Raw genomic sequence first — 22,638 nt, forward strand, 5'->3', positions numbered from 1 at the left:
GAACTTTTTTATCCTGTGCATGCTAAAAGAACAATCTTACCTGCCTTTGTACTTGTAGCTCCGTGCTGCCACTGACTACGAGGAGAGGAAGCTGATTAGAGCAGCCATCCGACAAATCCGAGATGAACAACAGCAAGGTGAGTCTGACGACATCACAGTTGATGTAGTTGTGACTTATTGTCACTCTTGATGCATCTTCAAGTTGGTAATAAAACTACTTTAATTCACCTCTGAGGACATTAATTTCAAGGAAAAAAATGTCAAGAAGTCAAAAGGTCATGCAAGTTATCAGTTACAACTCTAACTATGGAGACACAACACAACAATCTATGATGTTGCATCAGATAGTGGATTCCTGCCATTCCTTACTGCGGTCGACTATGTGCATTGCTTCTGCCATTTTGTATCTCAGTGATAATTGGACTATGTGATGTAAACACACACACACACACACACACACACACACACACACACACACACACACACAATGTGTCCTCATCCTACCCTGCCCCTTTCTTTGCATAAGCCATGTAAGGACACTGTAAACAATTCAGCTCATCTCAGCATGTATCTCATCTTTGTTTACTTCCCTTCTCACATCACAAGTGAACAAAATGATGCTACAAATTGACGAGGCTTGTGCCGCCGTTGTAAATTTCGTTTTTAGGGGCAGTGGAGAGAGTTAAAGTCCCTGGTAGCAGTCTGGAGCCAGAGAGTCTGGAGTCCCAGAGCACCAAGGGGACTGCGGTGAGTACACTTAAAAGAAAAATCTATTTTTTGTAGGAATGTAGAAATCATTTAAAAGGCTTACACCGTTATAAATAATCTCAATTAGTTGTCTTGTCACAGGCTCTATTTGCAAATGCGAACAGAGTCCTGGCTAATTTGTGGGTGGCAAGTGTGTTTGCATAGCTGTAGTGGCCACTATGGTTTGTATGCTGCTACAATCACGTATGCAACATGCAGAAAGAAGCATGTGACTTGATTCACAAACTCAAAATCAAAAGCAATGCAACCCTCTTGTTTTACACTTTTGCTCACTCGTGCTCACTTTTCAGCTGTCCAGCCCTCTAGTGGACAACAGCAGGAGTGTTCACAGTTTAACCAAAATATGAAATGATAGGATTGTTTCAGTGACCGTGTGTCAACTATGTTTCTGCTGGAAGGCGCAATAACCCTTACTGTAGGTGGCCACTTTTCTCTTCTCATCAGATTAAGAAGCCATAACAGCAGGCTGGCGTCACAGGATGCTCCAGCATTCAAGTCTTTTTTGCCTCACTTCCTGTAAGACAGCTGTGTGCAATACCATATTGAGGTCATGAGTCACAGAATGTGTGGATAGGGGGTTGAAAGGTGGTAGGTGGGGTTTCAGACTGGCTGACTGACAGACAGACAGACAGCTACTAGCTGTGCTCAAGCAACCTCAAGTCTGCAGTGGAAAGTGGACGTGTCCAAAACCAACACAAGCAGCAGCAGCAGGGCTCCTTCCAGTCACATCACAGCAGCGGATCTCTTTGAGCTGCGCACAATTATACCGTGGAAGATGACATCTCAGATAGGGCCCCCCCTCCAGCACAACAGACACACACACGTTATCCAATAGGTGTGCCACAATCTTCAAACACCGACTTGTGAAACTTCAGTTGGAAAATATGTGGGCTGAGTTAGAGGATTAATGCACGCGTAACCCTAACCAAAGCCAGCACCCATTAGACGTTAATAACTGTTTTAAATGGCATGGCTGAGGTAGAGAAGAAGTTTCCTTTTGCTCATTTGGAGAAACCGCATGGTGACAGTATATTAAAACTTTAATTATATGTTGGTAGCACTAAGAAATTTGAGCACCAGGCTTAGTAATTGAAGTCAGCAGAGCACTTCTGCAGATGTAAAGAAATTCCCTCTTTGTTGAACTGAAGTCAAAGCAACAGAGACTGTATAGGTGTTAAAATATATCACTCAAGGGCCATATTTTTCTGGATAAAATGCCATTTTAAATTTGCCAACTTTTAAAACGACTGAAACTGTGAGGGATAGGGAGGTTCATTATCTAGGTGATATTTTAATAAATTTTCATATAGATACATTTTGACTCTTGTGATTTTTATCACATCGTGTATAACCTGACATTTGCAGGTACATTTTTTACATTTCTCATGTAAATATGGCACTTTGGGGGGAAAAACAAGGTCAAAACAAAGGCGAGTATCAGAAGTTAATGTGTCAACCAGGCAGCCCATTAACCTGTGTGTGTATTGGGAGGGTGTTTTGGGGGGTCGGATCCCTGTGGAGACAGAAGGGGAGGTAGGGGAAGTCGAGGGAGTGGCTTTGTTTGTACTATGTGGTGTGTATGTGTGTGTTGTCTGTGTAATGTGGCAGAGTTAGCGGACGTCCTGACTCCACAGGGTTAAGAGAGAGAGCGAGAAAGAGGGAGGCGGTCGTTTTTGTTAAGAGGTAAATGTCAGTCTTCTTTTCTCCAGATGTGTGTCACACTCGCCAAGTGCTCACTGGCTTTTTTCCCCACCTCTGTGACACTGAAAAACGCAATTAGTGAACTTTACTTATTTTGATATCTGTTTGAAGAATGGGACAGTTCTGCTTCTCTGGTAACTGTTCAGGTTTGTGAGCAATTTTATCTATTTTGACTGCTTGAATGTCAGGATGTAGATGACCTTCTTAATGCATGAGATGAAAATATGTAGACCCACATTAACTCAATGATGATACTAAATGTTAACCTTCCATCCATTTAGTCAGCCTTCTGCTATGGTTTACATATCACACAATGAGTTGTGGTCCATGGATAAGGTTCAAGGGGGTGAGTAGGTCAGATAAAAATAACTCTAAATGTACAGTGCAGTGTTAATCCCAAAACGACTCATTCCCTGGCTGTAATTAGCATTTTTATTTAGTGAACGGGACATTTATAGTTGGAAAATGGACAGAAAAGTGGCAAAAGTAAGATGTGTTTTAGGATATTGTTTATTTTTAACATTTTGAAAAAGGTTGCATGTCATATTATTAAAGCATATCAAATTCTATAGTTGATTAAATGGTCTTCATTATGCTAGAAGTTATTAGGATGGTTTAGAATAGTCGAAAGTTTGTTTCGACAAAAGTGTCAGGGATATGAACAATTTGTGTAAAGTGCCAAAAAACAATCTGCAATTTTTTTTTTTTTTTTTTAGGTGAGTCGTAACTATTAGGCAAACAAAATTCACATAAACTGAACATTCTGCCAGGATATGAATAATGTTGCCCTTAACTGTACATTATGGTAGAGGTGGTACAGGTGGTAGAGTGGTTACCTCCCAACCTGGAGGTTGTGAGTTCGATCCTCCATCGTCCTGTGATCATGTTGAAGTATCCTTGGGCAAGATATTGAACCCTCAGTTGCTCCTGATGCTGCGTCATCAGTAGTAAATGTGCTAATAGTGTCAAAGCCCTTTGAGTGCCTTGGAGGTGGAAAAGCACTATACAAGTAGAAGACCATTTGCCATTATAATGATACCTTAGAAAGCAAGTCAGTTTGTTGCTTGCAAGTTGTCATTCAAGGCATTTTCTTTTAAATGGGAGGTGGAGTCCAAATTGTCCAAGAGGTTAGTGTAAAATGGTAAAAAACTCAGGCATCTTGCTTGTTGCAGCAGCTACATTGTCTGATCGTATCATAAACATGTTATGAGAAGAAGCCGAGCTAAAAAGCATCTTAACGTTGCAAAAGCTTGCGATGAAGAGCAGAAAGTAATGGGAATTTCCTTTGTGGGTTCCCTCATCTGTGTGAGGTAGACTTGATTGCTACTGTAACTCTGATTTTGGATGTGGGCCTAGTGTAGGAAGGCAGTCATGAAAATCCGCCAGGTTTCATGTCCCTTTCACATGGAGGTATGGAACACACCCACACTGGTGCAAATTCCATGGAAATGAACAGCACTGATCCACAATCTGTTAATCGATACCTGGATATCTGAAAGACTTAGTGAAGAATGTGCTACCTTCAGGGTTGGCAGTTTCTCAGCTGTACTGTTTTTTTGTTTGTTTATGCCTCCTTTGGGGGTTCAGAAAAGTCAAGATGAACTACGCCTTGCTGTGGTCGCAAAAGAGGATAGTCCCCATTTTTGTGGTCGTGGCTTGAGCTTTTGTAATGATAGTCATTTGACACAAATGGTTTCCTGCGGGCAAGCAGAGATGAGTGCTTTATAGGAGTGTGGCATTAGGCCGGTGTCACTGTTGACTCTTTCAGGTCACAGATGTCTGGACCAGCAGAAAGCTGCTAATGACCGCATGGCGACAGGCAGCAGGTCTCCATCTTCAATCTTCTGTGTCTGTGAGAAACCTGTTCCCACCGTTTAAGTGGGAGCTGTGAACTGATGGCTGCCAGTGCAACAGGCAGGCAAGGAAAGAGTCGGTCTCTCTAATTGTGTTTATAGCTCGGACACAAATATCTCCTCCTGTGGCTCCCAAGTAGGTCCACTCACGTGGAGACCGCTCTTTGTGTGTGACCTTTCCCATTATTACTCGCCACTGTCTTTAGTCTTTTGTGTTGTGGCAAATGTCCTATTTCTATCCTTCCAAGATTGTCAGTCTCTGCAATCAGTCATTAAAGGAGCATTCCAGAGATTTCCCACTCCTCAGCATAGTACCCCGCACTGGAGCAGTGAGCATTTGCTATTGTTTTTTGTGAGGCAATAAGCCTGGTCACTTGAGATTTTTGTTCCACTATGGGAAGAAGCGCAGTGGAAAAAATGACTGGCAGCATCTTCTTTCTCCATTTACTTGGCCGTGTGTTGTTTTAAAAAATTTTCCAGATCACTTCTTTCAGATATCTCACACACTATCTGATCTCAACCCGATTTTAATAACAAAGCCTAAACTAATAAACACATTGTAGCTTTTGACACATCCAATGATGTGGCTTAATTGATTACTTTAACAGACATTTGCCTTTCTTATCTGGTGACATTTTATCTGAGTTTATACTTCATAATCTGCTCAAGGTGGGGAAGATGACTCAACAGAAGGCCTCTCACTTGCATTTAAACAGATTAGATGTGTGTTTGTATGCGTGTCTGCCAATTTTCCCACTGTCTGAGCATTCACACACCGACCTGAGCATCGCCCACTGTGAGCCCCATCAGACATGCACACTGTAGTATTGCACCTGTCCAAAACCTGAGAACTTGAGGTAGTCCAACTTCCATTCTGTGGTATTTTGTATATTAGTGGGTTCAAAAGGTCAGCAACACGTATTTCACAATGTAGCTTTCTTTTTTGTCCACCTTGGACAAAACAAGCCGTGGAACTATCTCATCCAATTAATGATCTGAATATTGTAAGAAACGCCTAGTTTATCATTAAAAAAAATTTTTAACCTTTTTTTTTTTTACCATTTATTTTGTTAATTATGTGTACTTTTATTTCCTAATTTCCTTTATGTTTGGCAGCAGCCTGTTCTGGCACTATTTCATTCTGGAAATTTACTTCAAAGTGATGCCACATTTGCTGTATATGTTTACTTTTGTCTAAATGAAAACAAAAAAAAAAGTCTCAACTGAAAAAACAACCATCTTCCGGTCCCTCCAGCATGACTCGGGCAAACTCGGCGTAATACTTCCTGTATTCGGTAAGTCCTGCCATCAAAATAAAAGCATGCTATAACCACATGCACGGTTCAGCAACACATTCAGTCCACACTTTTCACTCAGAAAACTGGCTCAAAGTCTCACCCAGATTCAACTGTTGTTCTTCTGTTTCCACACACTCAAACAGCCAGTCCACCTTAAAAGACAGCAAGCAACATTTATGCTTCCTCGTCACTACTTTCGAACAAATGCGACATATGGGTTCGTTGGTGTTCATGCACTCACCTTGCTCATTCTGTTTTTAAAACTGAAATATTCCCACACTGGAGCTGTGGCATTCGCCTTAGTTTTGTGCCTTCATTCATCTTGGCGTATGCTTGCCCACGAGGCTAACTTGCTGCTAGCCAAGGTAGCCCCACCTCCACATACAGGGACAAAGCTCATAGATAGCTGAGAGGAGGGTTCACTCTCTCCGTTCATTCCACTGTAGCACCAACTTGCACAGACAGCTGCAGAGTGAACCCTCTTGTCATGCAGCCTGAAAGCGAGACGAGGAAAACAAACACGCATGCGTATACATGTCAATTTATTGAGGCCGGAAAAAATTACCAACTTTGTTGTTTTTTTTATTTATTTATTGATTAATCCATTTATCGTTACAGGCCTATTATGTTTTTTGTTTGTTTAGAGTTCAGGTTGGATTTTATTTTGTTGTGCTGCAAGGATTAGCTGTACGTTGAACACAAGATCAGTGCGCGGTTGTGCACGCGTGCAGCTTAGAGGGAACATTGGTGTGTACTGCCAGGTCAATGCAATAATGCTCATCTTGTCATCTCTGATTACACAGCAGCTAGATTAAAAGCCCTTTAGAATACAACTCTGATTAATTATGTAACTGACAACTGTAATAGATAATAATGTAATGTAATAGATTACATTACATTACATTCTTACCTTTTGACACACTGGTTTGTGTCTGTGTGTGCTTGAGAATGTTTGTGTGTGTTTTCATTCCTTGCTTCAAAGATTTGCAATTTTTGTTCAGAGGCTTTTTGAAGTAATACTGAGTTGTAAATCTCGAATAAAGTCATTTTTTCCCCCAAGAACATAAGCTTGTGTTTATGTTTTAGGATCCACCCAAACCTATGTTAGACTTTTCCCAACACCTTTTTCAAAGTACCTCGACATCACATCCAAAGTGCTTTAGCTATTCAGCGAACTATTATATTTTAAAACTTGGGACAGTTGCCTTTATGCAGAATTTTGGAGGAGACATATTTATGCAGCTGATGTTCCTGTGGAGTGCATCAACAGTACATTGTTGCACCCTTTGTACTTCCCTCCTGAAATGCTGCTGCCAGTCCTTGTAGATTGCCCCTCTGTTGCAACTTCCTTTCCATTAATGTTGCCGTCATGTATGTATGTGTATATACTGTGTGTGTGTGTGTGTGTGTGTATATGTATAATGTATAATGTATAATGTATATGCGTTTTTCTCTATCTAGAGACTGTAGTAGGGGAAGTAAAATTTGTATTTACTTTGCCAGCTGGCAAAGCATGTTCCACAGCATGGCTCCATCTTCAAGCACAGCAGCTGACCTCTAACTGCGATCCTCAGCAGACATCAAACATGACTGTTTTTGAGCTAATAGCTTTACCTATTGTATTTTTTACAGAAGAGAGAACAGGAGAGTCCATTTGAACAAGATCACATCAAATCTCAGATCCGGGAGTTGCGTGGCCAGCAGACAAACCCAAGAAGAGAGCTGCAGAGACTGGGTGAGAGCCACTTCTTTTGAAATCGTGCACACCCTCACACTCGAATCAGTTTTCAACATCCCACACGTTCAGGATTGTTGCAATACAAAAGCTTGTGTACGGTGTAAACATTCACCAAGAAGGTCAAATTTACTTCAGTCGCTAATAACGAGAGGTAAACACTGACCACCTCTGTGCAGTGAACTTGTGGCTGGATTCGGCAAACTTAACACAACTTCCTCTTAAGCGCTTGTTAAACAACCGCCTAAAGGAGCTTTTCTTCCAAGTTGGCAGTCAAAAAGTAATATTATTTCAGACCCTTTAAGTTAATTCATGTAGGTTTATTAACTGTGTGGAGCCCCTCAAGCCAACAGCTTAAATTCTTTTGCATCTTAAGTGTGAAGTAATTTCATTAACTGCCGTTACTGGGGCCTTTTAATAAAAGGGTATGAATATAAGCCTTCAGGGGGGAATGGATGGATTTCTTTTATTGCTGACCTGATCATTAATAACTTGTTATGCCTCGTTAACTGTAATAATGTTTTAACCACATCTATAGCCTGTCAAACAATGACTCCCCCTATTAAACGTCATGATCGTTGACGAAATATCCTTGTCATACAATTTAAAGTCCATTCTGCAGCCATGCTATTCTGTGTGGCCTGGTCCACTTAGCCTCCTAGGGCATTTCTCATGGACCTCGACTTTGGCGATGGGTTTATGGGAACCAGCAGAGGGAAACCCAGCAGCCACACCTCAGCTAAATAAAGCTGATACCATAACAGGACTTATGTTTGCTTCATGTGGCATAGTATATCTGCCAGTTTTCCTAATTTATTCCTACCTTATAATTTAAGTCAGGGTAAAGCTTGGGTCAACAAAAGAAGACCACCTGTGAAAATCACTTGTCAACAAAGAGAGTACATTATGCGGTTGTGACAGCACAGAGTCGGCAGTGTGAGCTGGTGTTTTTTCTAGCGGGTGGTTGTCCTTTTTTGGAGTAAAAGTATGAGAGAAAATGACAGATGAGCCTTTTAGAAGTGCATTCTTTGCGATTGTCAACATTGCAAAAACACATTCCTCTGGCGCAAAGACAAAAGTTTCTATTTAAATGCTTTAAGTATATGAGCATATGTTCAGCCATACTGCATGCAACAACTGTAATTGGCAAGGCTGTGATTTAGAAAATGAAATGTTTGTACAGACTGTAGGATGCATTGTATACGTTTCTGACATGACCACTTTAGAACATGAATTTGTCTCCACCATGGATGACAAATGATTTATCTTAATGAGTATTTTTTGTGACCAAATTGTCCGGTGGTAGACAGGGGCAATCATGCAGCAACGTCCGAACGCTTCAAACGCAAAAATTGATCCAAAAGAAAAAAACACACACCATAAAACGGAAAACAAAGAAATACTACAGTCACATAAATGCTGCAGGATCAAAAACAAATGCAAAAAACACACACAAACCCCCAAATCACACAAATGACAGAAATACTTCAAGTTCATGGAACAAAATGGAAGTTAGCCAGGCCTCCAGGAAGTTAGCCAGGCTTCCAGACATGAGGGATATTCATCTTTAAAAATTTAAGACATAGTAGAGCAACTGATTTTTACGGAACCATGTTTAATAAAGACATCAAAATAAAAATCTACCTTTGCACCACCAACTTTTATCATGTCATTTGTTTGATTATGTAGTGTTTATATGATTTCATCATTTCTCGTTGCATGTGCCTTATGGTGTCTGTGTGTTTTTGGTTTTGGATCATCTTAATGTTTGGACGTTAAGCATGTTTGACTGTGACGGCCACCGTAAAATTGTCCTTATGTGCACTGAAGTAAAAGCTACAGATCCTCAAATATGGCATTCGTTTTTTTAAGGATTATAACATCACTATATGGAAATCATCCTCATGAGCAACATCAGTCAAGATGCACACTCAACTATGACAAATTCTTGATTGCATTGGCGCATGGCTTCAGTGAGAAGAAGACGACTCATTGCTTGGCTATTGTTGAGACTCTACACCACATTGGCTGCAGTGCAAGTGCTTTTACTGCTAATTTCAAGCAAAATGAAAAGCTGTCATTATCCAGGAGCAGTGGGGATCTTCCCAGACTTTGTTACACAATGTACCAGACTTTTTTTTGTTTTCCCCAGTGGCAAAATGTGAGACTTTGGAAGAGAAGCAGCGTTCTTGGGTTCTTAACTTTTAATTAAAGAGTAAAGGAGCAGATTATACACAGAATGACCTCTGACCTCGAGTGGGATGTAGCTGCAATTGTATTACATTACATACGTATATTTTTTAAATTAACAGCATACTGTTTTTTTTTTAGAAATGGAGGGGTGCAAATACTAAACAAGCTCCAAATGGTGGACATGCGTAGTGTAATATACAAAATACAAATTTTGGAATGTTATAGTGAGGAAAAATATTTGCATTTGTACCTTTTTTATCTGAAACCACAGAACAATGTTAATATCTTCTTCCTCAGCCCACACAAACAAATGGCAATAGAAACATAATATCTCCGGTGGAGGTAAAATCAGCTGCTGGATAACTTTGGTAACTTGAAGTTATCCTTGTGATCTGGTTTCCTTATCTATGGTATGTGCGCAGCCTCAGATATTCCCCCATAAAACGCACTGTTTGTTTAGAGGTAGAAAGGATGTGGGCATGCTGTGTTGTTTGGAGTGTGGTTTCCTGAGGAGAGAGGAATCATTGAGGGAGCTCATGTCTCCATTTCAGTCCCACTTCCTCCTTGTCGTCTTGCCTGCCACCTACAACATGCTTCGTCTTTCAGTTCTTTTTATTGATGTGCAACACAATCCAGCAAATATTGCTCAGGAACTGAGGCTAGTCTGGAGGAAATGACGACATCCCTTCATGTCTCCACGTGTCTCCTCTTTGTTCCCAAGTTATATTTTCTAGCCTCTCTTTGAGCTGCTGATCTGCGGAAGTATTTTTTTCCCCTCTTTTGATTCACCTAATAACCACCTGTTGCATCTCTTCTCTTATCGAGTTAAACACCAGAGGCAGCAACAAAGTTTAACCTGGATTGTACTGTTTTTTGGTTTTTTTTTACATTGCACATTTGTGTTGCAGGGTCCAAATCAGGCATGGTGCTGGTTTTTGATCACCTCGTGAAGGCGGAGGGCTCTGAACCTCTGCTGATCCATTCGCAGAGAGAAGAAGTGGCACCAAAGCCTGACCTCGTCCTGTCCCATAGACAGAGATCTGATTCTGCAGCTTCAGACTGCAGCGTGGCCTCAATGCTTTCCAGGTCCAATATGGATTCTGTGGCCACAGAAAAGAGCCTCGGCTCGACCTACAGAGCCCGTTTGGACTCTGGAGGTTCTGACAGGAGCCAGGGCTCCGCTCAACGCAGCAGACAAGACTCAGGGGCATCAGAGCGCAGCATCACCTCCCAATCTCACATCAGGCAAAGACTGGACTCAGATGTCTCAGATTCTGCTATCAGACTTTCTTTAGGTTCTGGAGCTTCTGACAACATTGGCTTGGTGTCAAGAAAGAGAAATGACTCAGTGGCTTCAGACCAAAGTGTGAGTATGTCCTCTGAGGAGAGGTGTCCGACAGAGGAAGGCGAGGTAGACACAAGTATCTCAGCATACAGCACTGACTCAGAAACCGAGAGCAGAAGCCAGGGTGTAACCAACTTTCAGACTCAGCCCGACCAGGACCTTGTTGTCGACCAGGATCTTCCAGATGGGTCTGTCTTATCTCGGAGAACTCCTGAAAGTGGCCCAGTCAATGGTACTGCTGAGGGGAAACACAACTTTCTGAGACAGAAGGTAAACTACATACCGTATTGTTATTTCTAATGAGGTTACTGGGGTGTGGTGTTCAATGGAAACATGAATAAACATGGTCATATGTCAAAACATATCACCTCAAATCCTCACTTAATCCGATTCATCAAAACCGTACATTTAAACTCCTCGCAAAATACAATTGGCAAGTATCTGTTTTGGTAACCAAAATATGTGACTGTTATTAGTTTTATTAAAAGTGAGAATTATTTCAATGCAATCAATGTTAATGTAAAAATAGCTAACGACTCATCATATCTAAATGAAAAGTAAGTACACTGTAATTGTATAATGTTGTCTCTTCAGTGTCTAAGAACATTTTTTAAACTCTTCCACTAGATGGGGCTGTGGAGTGTTAGAACCTCTAGTGTGAGCAGTTCTTTCCCTGACACATTCCGGTCTTATTTGACACCCAGGTCACATTGGCATCCATAAACACATAGAGATGAGGTCCTAGTCTGTGCTGTTTAGCTTTTGTTGCTGGGCTACAAGTACAAACACATGTGCACCTGAGTGTGTCTGCTTCCTGTCAGCAGTGTGTCAGCCTCACCTGCTATCAGAGAGGAGCAAACACAGTTCAGTATCTGTTCATCCCAAAGCACAGAGCAGATATTAGTTGTCATCCTGAATGTCCATGACTCCATGGGGTGGCTTCTCTAAATGTGTTTACCCTAGCCCAGCCCTGACTTCTTTTACTGCCTGCTTTATATAGGATGATGCTCAGCCGACTGAATGTAATGTAAACACTCTGGGCCTCCACAGCCAAAAAAAGAACAGGGGCTCTCTGCTTTACTCCAAACACAAATGTTACATAATGGTGTATGGTTTGTGGAAGTGGTAGAGCAGTGTGTTTTTATGCTTGCTGTGTATTATTGTCTCTATGTATTGTGTATATTATGTGTATTTATATTTTCTGTATCTGTCTTGGGACCCCCTCGAAAATGAGATGCTGCATCTCAAGGGGCTATCCTAAATAAATTGAAAAAATAAAAACAACAGCAGTCAATTCTGTGTTAAGGATTGTGTGTAGTTGTCACCACGGTCATCCATTCATGGCAACTGTAAGGCCTCTTGAATGTGAGACCCTGCACTGAGTACATGGTGTTTGTCAATCCGGTGCTTCTTACTCCGCCCTTCATTAATCATTTTGTTGTCTGTTTTTGGTTCCCTGCACTTAGGTACTTGAAGGTGATTTGACCCTCACTCATAGAAAGGACAAGGATGCTGGTAAGAAATAATGAACTGATACTGACTATTGTGAATGCAGTGTTTCCTATTGGACTGCAGTCTATTTGTGGTGACAGGTGTCCCGGGGAGGTGGGCCTAGATGTCATTCTAATTAGCAAAATTGGCCATGACGTATGAGCTTGTGATTTTGTAAAAAAAAGACAAGTTTTTGTGATTTTTTTTTTTTTATTAGTACTGTAGTATCAACATTTCAGCTTTTTCTTTTTACATCGTCTTTTTGCTCCACTTTTCCATTTTTGCTGGAGTTTTTATTTATTTATTTCTACAGTGTGCCACAGGCACAGTTAAAGGCTCGGCTGCACACTTGTGGAGGTGTTCTGCACGCTTCCACACCTCGTCTTTCACGGCTGTGTTAACGCACACACGGCTTGATCTCTCTGCTCCTGTGGCGAATACTTACCTTTTGACCGCTTGTATTATAAATGCATGATGCAAGAAACACTTCCTCTCTTTCACTTTTTAATGCATATCGTGTGGGAATTCGGAGCAGAGTTACGATGTACAACGTTTTGGCGGGCCACCACAAATAAATAAATAACTGAATGTATGGGAAACACTGGATGTCTAGTTCCACAAGAGGGACAGCAGGGAGGGGAACACACCTTGTGATGCAAAAAGTAAACATTATCTTTGCATGCAGAATGTTTTTATACATGTCCTATTTTGGCTCAATAGTTGTCATAATGTTGTAGCAAGTCAGGGTATAACCTTCATTTAATAAGGATTATAAAAAAACAAGTGAAAGAATTATTTTCTGAAAGATGTGAAAGGAGATATTGTAAGAAGATACATAAAACTGTTGGAACCAAACACAGAGGGAGGGGATTTATGGAGCATTTGAGGTGGGAGTGGAGAGCAGGACTTTAAAGAGGAAAGTGTGGTAAGTTCAGATCACCTTTCAGTTTTCCTTTGTCATTATGTCTTCACAGCACCTGAAAAGAAAGATGTTGTGCTGGACCAGGCCAAGCGTGCTAACTCTGTACGCGATCGGATGCGCAAGTTCAACGAGCCCAGTCAGAACATAAACGTCCCGGCTTTGAAGAAGAGTCCTCTGAGCAGCATTGGCCAGACAAACTTCTCCAGAGCTGCGCAGCTGTTTACACCCACTGCAACATCCCTCAACTCCTCTGGCGACAGGCCCGCATGGGTGCGCGTGGACTCGACAGCTCACACCTCTCTTGCATCCAAGAGTCAGGCCACACCTCATTTCAGAGGTGTGGCTAACAAACCTCTGTCTTCAGCCGGCCAATCCCAGGAGTCCATGGGAGGTACGAACAATCTGGCTGAGAAGAGTGGGCCTGTCTTGAGGGATTCAAAGGACGACAGGACCCCAGGGAGAGCAGCTGGACAGCAGTGCATCCAAGAAGAGACAGACCCAGACATGAAGACTTTCCTCACCATTGAGATCAAAGATGGGCACACACGTGCCTCACCTACATCCACTCAAAGGGGCAACGTTATCCCCATCAACAACATGACCCCACGCATCACTGCTAATGCTCTGGGGCAGAGAACAGGTAGGGCCTTTTAGCAATAGGAAACACCTTCACTCCACTCTCTAATACATGTATTTACAGTATATATTGTCTTAAGCTTTTATCATGTTGAGCTCATTGGAATCAACCCTAATTTCCCACTGGAACCCGGTAGCTGTAGGAGGTGACAATCACCAGAATTGGTCACAAGTGGGATGATGACAAAGCTTTTTGTCAGACTGCAAATGAAGAAGCATGCTTGTTCTAAAGGGTCCTTGTCATAAGGAGGGCTTTTGAGTGGGTGAGGTCAGCAGTTCACCACAGAGTTTATCAGGACAAAGGACACAACAACTGTCTACTCAGACCAGACTGAACAGTGCACTGGTTTGTCTGCTATGTGATTTACTTTCTAAGTTAAGAATTTTTAGGGGTGAAATGAAGGTTCACTATTTTGTTACAGTGCAGTGCACCTCAAATCCTGTCTATTACTTAGTTGATTGCTTTAGCTTCTTTAGCATTTAGTTTTATGCTCTAGGTTTCTTTCCCAAGCTAAAAAGTGTTCTAGTTAATCTGCATTCACAGTGTAACTGCAGTCCTATTTCCTCAATTAAAACAGTATTAATTCATATATCAAATTTACATATAACTTGTATTTATTCAGCATATACATTAATGAAATTACAGATCATACCACATGGTACATATTAAGATCTTTCTCATATATATACTGTATATTCCATTTACATTATTACGTAAGTGTACCAGCTGTACAGCCTGTAAGTGTGTGTTTCAGAAGCACAGATGAAGCGACAGTTATTACTGTCTGTCCAAACAGCAAGGCATCTAAAGTTTTACTTAATCCTGTCATCCATGACCGCCAACCCAAACACTCAATTTAGGCCCAGGCCAGACCTGTGTGTTTATTATGCCTCCTCACCTCATTCAGGACACATTCCGCTGGCCTAACTGTGCTGCTTCACAAGGGTCACATATTTGGGATTTATTTTAGTTTTTTATTTTTTGGCCTCATTTGTTTTAATGGGTGTAAATGTTTTCCCATACCAAAAAACGGCAAGCGAGTCTTAAGGGTATGTCATGATCCAGATGTGTCTTCTGTGCTCGGGGGCGGGGGATCACGTGCACACTAATGAAGGTAAAGGTAAGAGTTATTTATGTTAATGCCGGTGTCATGTATGTATTTCTCGCTTGTGTCTTTTCAGACTAGTTTATGTTTTTGGCAGTATGGCAGCTTATGTAACTGACTAATGGTGGCCACAGTTCATGCACACGTCTCACATTTAAAGATGCACCAACATATCAGAGGCTTTTTTGCGCGGATGTATTTTAACCCCAAAAATGCGATATGTCTTTCAGAGCTGACCCTTGGCCTCCGGGCGACACCATTCAAGATCTCCTCCTCCTCCTCCAGCTTGTCCACTGGATCCTCCATCAAGGTACAACCTTACTCTGAAAATTATGACTCATCTATGAGTTCATCAAAACATAAAGCAATTTCTACACTCTGTGGGCATTCAAATAGGGGTTTAGTGTTGAATTATGCAATGTTTCTGACCTGTTTGTATGACAGAAATCACCCACAAAGGACTCGGGGGGTAAGCACGTCTGTTCAGTGAAAGACTGAGTGAGAGGAGAGCGGAGGGGAACAGTGTTTATCAAACACAGAAAGGCCAGTCACATCTCTCCTTGTAGGGTATGTGAAGGAGAGTGAAGGAAGAGGAGGTGCTCAGGGCATTCCTCCTTTTCTCTCAGCAGGCAAATGCCCACTGAGATCTATATGGGAAGTGTTGGTTAAGTCTCAGCTGAAAACTCAAGTCGTTCCATCACGTCTTTTTTTGGCCATCCTTTAAGATGCATCTCTTTGGAGAGCAGCCCAAGTTGTCCGCTGATGGAGGAGAGCCACTGCTGTTAGAATGCTCAGTGACCTCCAGGGTTTTGGAAAGGAGCTAAAGTCCAAATGTGTTGCCTTCCTTAACCTCCACTGCCCTCCATGAAAGGAAGTGTTCTGATGAACTGAGGATAGGGGAGGGTGAGAAGGTGAGGAGAGGTGGTGTCTTGCCTACTCTTTAATGGCGCTCTTGAGAGCAGACATAATCTCGTTATGGGATCAGGGAGCTGGTTAATTAGGGCTGGGAGGAGTGTTCGAGGCTGAAGAGTGCATTTAAGAGGTTGGAATGAGAGTGTGTCCATCAGTTCGAGCCTCACTGAGACACAGGTATGAACTAAGACACTTCATCAGTCTATTTCACAAGAAGAGGGCAGCATTTTGTAGGAGATGAGATTGACATACCTGAGTACAACAACCTAACAACGTGCAGGTAAATGCTTGCTTTCTTAAAGAGGATGTGCAGTTTTGGTAAGTTGGACCACATCTTTCAATCATCCAAGAGTTCACTATTTTCACCAACCCGTCAGCATACAGTGTTGTATGTAGTGTAGTTACTCACTAATCGTTAAAGTCTTATGAGTTTGCTACCAAGTTTTATTCATCACAACTGGCATTGAGGGTCAGCCACAGACATTACCATTGCACAGCAGGGATGACTGCATGCCTACACAGCAAGACTCTCACTTATAAGCTAAGAACCACAACAATGGTTTCCTTATTGTATAGGCTTATCATGAATGCCAACATTGTTAAGGACTAAGACTATGACAGTGAGTCTTTCATTTAGTTTTTATTTGCTGATTTTTTTCTTTTAACAGCAATAGCAAGCATGTAGTATGTTGTCCTATATGTATAGTATGTTAAAGGGACAGTTTGGATTTTTTGGACATGAAATTGTGTGACATCCCCACCAGCAGTATAGTGCATCAATGGTGACTTTTCCCCCACTTTGTCTCGTGAGTTCTGGTTAGTTTTTGGTGTTGAAGAAAGTAGTTCCGGCTAGTTGGTGGGTCACAAAAAGAAAGCGTTTTGCTTCTCTAAACAATATACTTTCAATAGAGTAATACATTTGCATCACAAAACCGTTTGACACGAAAAAGTCTTCATAATTGCTTGACGTGATTTTTTCTCTCTTCGGGCTGCCGCCTGTCAACTGTTGCATACCTTTCCATCACATGTTTCACAGTGTTTACTGCTGGGATAGTGAAAGTAAACATGTCTGACTAAGAAACAAGTGATGGCAACATTCCGTTTTAGCTCAAAGTACAAACAAATAATCTAACTATCCCTTTAACAGAAGGCAAACAAATATATGATTTTTACCCCAATATATAACAGTAATGTTAGCACACTTATTTTGGTTGTACAAAAATTACATCCGAAACAGTTAATCCAATACAAGAGCCATGTCAAAACCCTGCTTTTTTAATCCTTAGGTTTCATTGACACTGTTAAAGAGGTGTTAATTTAACAGTATGTTTATTATTGTGGTTGTAGTTTTGCAATGGTGTATGTAGAAAGGCACTCCACCATTTTGTCAATCAAAAATGGGCATAATTTTTAGAAAGACATATCATTGATTATCAGTAGAACCTAGTTCCCCAAAGTGGGGTATGCGCACCCCCAGGGGTACGCCAATTGTCATAGGGGGTACGTGAATATAAATGAAAAAAAATGAGTGCCTAACTCTCACAATTACGAGTGTGCCTGAATGCCTTACAGCACAAACAGCACAGAACAAAAAGCAGGGAGGAGACTCAGACAGAGCATGAAGTTGTTCATTGCTCTGTATGCATTATATGAACAAATAAGTGTAATTACTTTGTGTATTAAGAGTGTTTAATCTGACAAGATTTTATTTTTATTGGTGTTCTAGCCCCTGCAATGTGCAGCGGTGAAAACCTGTCAATGTGCGTGCATGCGTGTGTATATGTATATGTATGCATGTGTGTGTGTGTGTGTGTGTGTGTGTGTGTGTGTGTGTGTGTGTGTTTACATGAGAGAGTGGGTATTCCCCAGAAATTGAGGCTTGTGTGTGTGTGTGTGTGTGTGTGTGTGTGTGTGTGTGTGTGTGTGTGTGTGTCTACGTGAGAGAGTGGGTATTCCCCAGAAATTGAGGCTTTATCGCTGGTTGTATGTATGTATTTTATTTTATTTTTTTGCTTCGAATACAGGTTTATCATGTATGTTAAACTTTCCCCTTCCATATGGTATCAAATAGCAATCGTGAGTGGACAAAAAAAGTGAAGCTCAAATTTAACCCATTTAAATGGAAGGATCCCAACATCAGGCTGGAATAATGTATATGTAGGACAATTATTTCTCTATTTATCAGTGCTCATGTGAAACTTTATCAAAAGTTGACCACACACAATACATTTTTTGACCCAGAATTACTTTTTAAATTAACAAATAATTATGTTTAATATTTCAAGTTAAGATTAAAAAAAAGGTTTATGTTTTAATTGTGCAAGAGTAGGGGGTACCTGGCTTCAGGTCAAATGTTGGAGGCGTACGTGATTGTAAGAAGTTTGGGAACCACTGCAGTACAATAAAGGCAATGTTTACTGTATGATTAGAAACAAATTAATTTGTGGCATAACATGAATGTGTTCAATAAGTTAATTAAAAGGATTAGATCAAGAATATTTTATTTTTGTTTATTAATCATTTTACATAATCAAAACTCTTCATAACAGCAAAGATTTGCAGATTGCTTGTTTTTGTGTGTTTGTGTGTTTCTTTTTTTTTTTTTTTTTTAAACACAGCACCACAGACTATAGCAAGTCTCTGATCTGTTTGTGTGGTCTCGACTTTGCCTCGGTGGTCCAATGTCAAACCTCCACTATTTCCTTCGTTCCATTTTATTGCTCTTGTACTTTTCTATAGCTGACAGATGGACATCTCCCCATCTCTGGAGCATCTGTAGGGAATTAAAGGAGCTGTCCTTCTTCGGCTCCAAGCTATATTTTCTTCAACCGTAAAATAAAACAGCACCACCACCGGCTAGAATATGTTATCAACAGTGGTTTAAAAGAACAGGCTGAACAAATAAATGTCTATATTTGTCACAATTAGAAGTTAAACTAAAAGTTCTGTTCGACCTGAATAAAACGATTGGCATTCATGGCTTTCACTCACCCTCACCGCAGTGTCGTATAGTCGTACATGTCCATGGCACGTGCACATACACAAAAGCAGTCTTAGAAGCGACCGACAATTAAGTCACTGTATGGTTATGATAGGCTATACATTCAATGATAGCCAACTTTGGTAGCTAAACTTTGCCAAATCGCTTTCATTAGCTGACAACAAATATAACTAATGACCGCATGTGCATGTTACATGGGCCGTAGCGTGAAATGTCAGAGCAGGAAGGGGCGAAAAAAAACACATTTGAAAGTTAGCCCTCCCATGCGGTACCCAACCAATGCAGACAGCACCTTTTAATTATTACGTGTGGCATTGAAATAATCTACTCACAAGCCCTGTGTTTGGCATCTAGTCAATGGTGTAGTGTAGTCTGCCTTTTGCCTAAAGTTAGCTGGGATAGGCTTCAGCTCCCCGCAACACTGAACAGGATTAAAAAAAAACTGATGTGTTCGGCTATTTTTGGAGATATTAAACCACAGGCCACACATTCTTGTCTTATGTGCAATGCTTTGATGCGTTTTGAGCCTTTTAAGAAAAGTGCAATCACAAAAACAAATAGCAGTGATGTGTTGCTGTGATGCAATTGTATTTGGATGGAGAGATTGAAAAGAGAACCTTACTTATATGTAACTAGAGCCTAGAATGTGTCAAAGTGACAAGTATCACTTTCTATGTAGATGTCGCTTTGGTGCTGCCCCTCATAATTTATTACAGCATGACTGAGATGAGATCAATAGGAAGATCAAGAGGTGTGTGCAAAATACTGCTTCACAGCCCCAGTGATCACAGCTGTTCTCTTCTCTGCTTACTGTGCTTGTCGTCCGTTAACACTCATATAATAAATGTTGACTGATGACAGCATAGTCAGTCTTTCGCATCGTCAGAGAGATTACTGTGGAGCTGTGGATCAAGCATGCTGCTTGCATTAACTATGGATCACTGTGGCCTACAGTCAATGACAGATTATCTTAGATGAGCACAGTGTGAGGATGACCCCATTGTTAAAATACCACTGAGGCATGTCACATGCTGCTTCACATATTGTACATTACAGATAATGGTTTGCAGAGTGGGTGCGAACTGGAAAGTTTCAAAACTTTTCTTGTTGTTCATCTTGAGGATTTATTTGAGTTTGCTACTCCATTGCGGTTTATTATTTTTCTATGGACCGGTGCCTAACCATGGTCTCTACATGCCTATATTTCTTAGCTTTGAGGGAAGCTCCACTGTTATTTTTAGAAACGCAGCAGCAGATTGTTTCTAATATGCACAGACACCGACATATTTAAAGGAGATAATGCAACTCTGTTTGTTTATTGCATGTACCTGACCACACTTTATACACAGCACCTTGAGGCTGCACGTTTGTTTTTTTCTCATTCAATACGGTATATTTGTAGCACTCTACTTCTAGAATATGTGCCTAAAGCTCAAGTTTACCCCCAGTGATCATGCATAATCCTAAAAATTACGTAGAATGCTCTTAATCACAGTCATAGAAATCTGCCCAAACAAGCAATTTTGAGGGAATTGAAAGACTAATATATATGTGTTAATAATACATATTTAGCCCTTTAAAAGCCTAAGCCTAAACTTAATAATGTTTGCCTTCCAATGGAGGTGTGAAGGGCAAAGGGAGGGGGGCATTTTTTAAAATTGCTGACACTATTGTGCCCTCTCAGCCCCACAGCTGACTGGCTCATTGGAATAATGCCCCAGTCGGAGATAAATAGACATGTCTATGGCACCTGGAAAAAGGGGATGGGACTGCTGCTGCCTTGGTAACGGGATTCCTTTCACGCTCATTGGCTGGTAGAGTGTGGGCTACCAAAGAGGAGCGGTTTGCGGGGGCTATAAAGAGCATGTGTTTTGAGGGCCTGAAAAGGGCTGAAGGACAGAAGACTAGGCCACTTTTTCATGCAGCCATCACATTGAGGCCCACTTAGGAAAAAATACAGTTGTAATTTCTTGAAGGCCTAAAAGCTGTCAGTTGTTGTCGCCATGCCTGGGGTAAACTTGGACTTCCTACCAGCCTCACAGGCTCCAGAGGCACTGGATAGCCCAGATAGTGTTTGTTCCACATCAGGCCTAGAGGAGGTCATTGGAGATCTCCTTGCAGCGCAAGTGTATGAAGAGGAGCAGTTTAGTGATAGAAGTTTTGAATCGGCACTGAGATGTGTGGTGGAGGAGATTCACTGTGATCTCAAGGCATTTGGAAAGCGAGTGGATTTACAGATGGAGGAGGCAGCAGCTCAGGTGGTACCCCTGACTGAGGCTGTGATCAGGCTGCAAGAAGAGAACCTGAGGCTGACGATTCAGCAGGAGAGATTGTTGAGGCAAGTTGAGGCTCTTTGCCAGGCGATGGGCCTTCCTGATTCTTTATCACAAGTCATCTCAAACCTACCCTCCGAGCCATCTAAAACAAACGTTCCCTCGAGTCATTCCCCAGCCTGCACAACCCAGAATGAAACAATTGATACAGAGCATCAGGCAACCTCACATATTTCAGCTGTGGATGATCCTTCAGTCAAACTCCAGACAAAGAAATCTTGCTCCCAAGTCTCAGACTCTGCTTCCAAATGGACAGACACAACACAGACTATGGAAAACGAGTCAGCGCCAGTCTCTCACCCTCCGGCCTTTGCATCCTGCCGCTCCCTCTCTGCTCCCGCTCTGATGGCAAACATTTCATGGAACAGTAGCACGGTACTGCTATCACCACGCTTCTGATTCTGATCTGTTTTTATTTGATTGCTTTGATTGGGACATGTTGTGTTCCTGTGTGGATAGTTGTAGACAGACATACTGTATGTTAGTTCTACCAAAGGCCAGAATTGCCTTTTCAGCAGAGAGCATGGTTTTCTCCAATCCTAACAAAGCTTTTACCTTGTCAGGTTGTTTGCCTCTCACTTGACACATTCTATTGAAGACTAGGTTGTCAGTGGGTTATTAAACAAGCTTCGACATTAGTAATCCCTCAACATCCACTTAATAATGAGTGTGTTTGTCTATACACAATATTAGTAGTTGAAAAAATAGTCATTGATCTGTGACCAGTTGGCTTCAACTGCAGTATCTGTCTACAGCAGTGCTTTCCAAATAGTGGGGTGGGACTCCTGGCGGGGTGCGGTGAACTGTCAAGGGGGGCATGAGAGGCAGGGAGGACTTTCAATATTAGTTCAGACCTGCCAACATGTATGAATTTGTCGTACTCAGCATGCAATTTGACTCTTGAACACGCTTGTATGCTTCACTGCTCTCCATTTTGTTGCATTTTGCTGGTTTCAGTTTCGAGTTCACTCAGCCCAAAACATTCCTTGTCGGTCAAGTTACTCTCAGTCCACCCTGTCTAAGGGGTCAAAAGTTCACAAAGCTGCGGTCAACAGTTATCGTACGACACTGGCTCTACATTACTTATAGTCTCTCCCTGGGGAAACCTAGTCAGGCCTTCATAGAGGAGAAGGCAGGTGGTGGTGGTGGTGGTGGTGGTGGTAGATGATGGGGACAGCTGTCTGAGCTATATCTGGACCTGGACTTGATTGTGGCATAAGCACAAAGCCCACAGCTACAGTTTGTAGTCTTCCACATTCATTCACCACCATGTGAAAAATTTAAGAGTTGTTTGTTTGGGCTTCATGGCCACTGAATATATTTTGGTGTACGCCTAGGGCGTTT

General features: G+C 41.5%; 1 protein-coding gene and 1 long non-coding RNA gene across 8 annotated transcripts in view; one reads left to right on the forward strand and one right to left on the reverse strand.

The window, feature by feature from the left end:
• smtnb (smoothelin b) overlaps nt 1-22,638 on the forward strand; it is a 53,183-nt gene that overhangs the window by 21,229 nt on the left and 9,316 nt on the right. For 6 of the 7 annotated variants that reach the window (XM_054773946.1, XM_054773950.1, XM_054773948.1 and 3 more), the window contains exons 4-10: nt 59-137; nt 668-747; nt 7,253-7,355; nt 10,457-11,163; nt 12,360-12,408; nt 13,359-13,946; nt 15,279-15,358. In XM_054773946.1, the coding sequence (XP_054629921.1) occupies nt 59-137; nt 668-747; nt 7,253-7,355; nt 10,457-11,163; nt 12,360-12,408; nt 13,359-13,946; nt 15,279-15,358 (1,686 nt within the window). Of the gene's footprint in view, nt 1-58; nt 138-667; nt 748-2,358; nt 2,616-7,252; nt 7,356-10,456; nt 11,164-12,359; nt 12,409-13,358; nt 13,947-15,278; nt 15,359-22,638 lie in introns of those variants that run through there. The other variant, XM_054773951.1, reaches the window with a different exon arrangement.
• Nucleotides 4,943-5,994, reverse strand: LOC129180000 (uncharacterized). The gene is made up of 3 exons (XR_008570079.1): nt 5,862-5,994; nt 5,721-5,772; nt 4,943-5,624 (listed from the first exon to the last, which is right to left on the reverse strand). It is a non-coding gene; the product is annotated as an uncharacterized LOC129180000 (long non-coding RNA).

This window comes from Dunckerocampus dactyliophorus, chromosome 4 (genome assembly GCF_027744805.1).
Source record: "Dunckerocampus dactyliophorus isolate RoL2022-P2 chromosome 4, RoL_Ddac_1.1, whole genome shotgun sequence".
Classification (NCBI taxonomy): Eukaryota; Metazoa; Chordata; class Actinopteri; order Syngnathiformes; family Syngnathidae; genus Dunckerocampus; species Dunckerocampus dactyliophorus.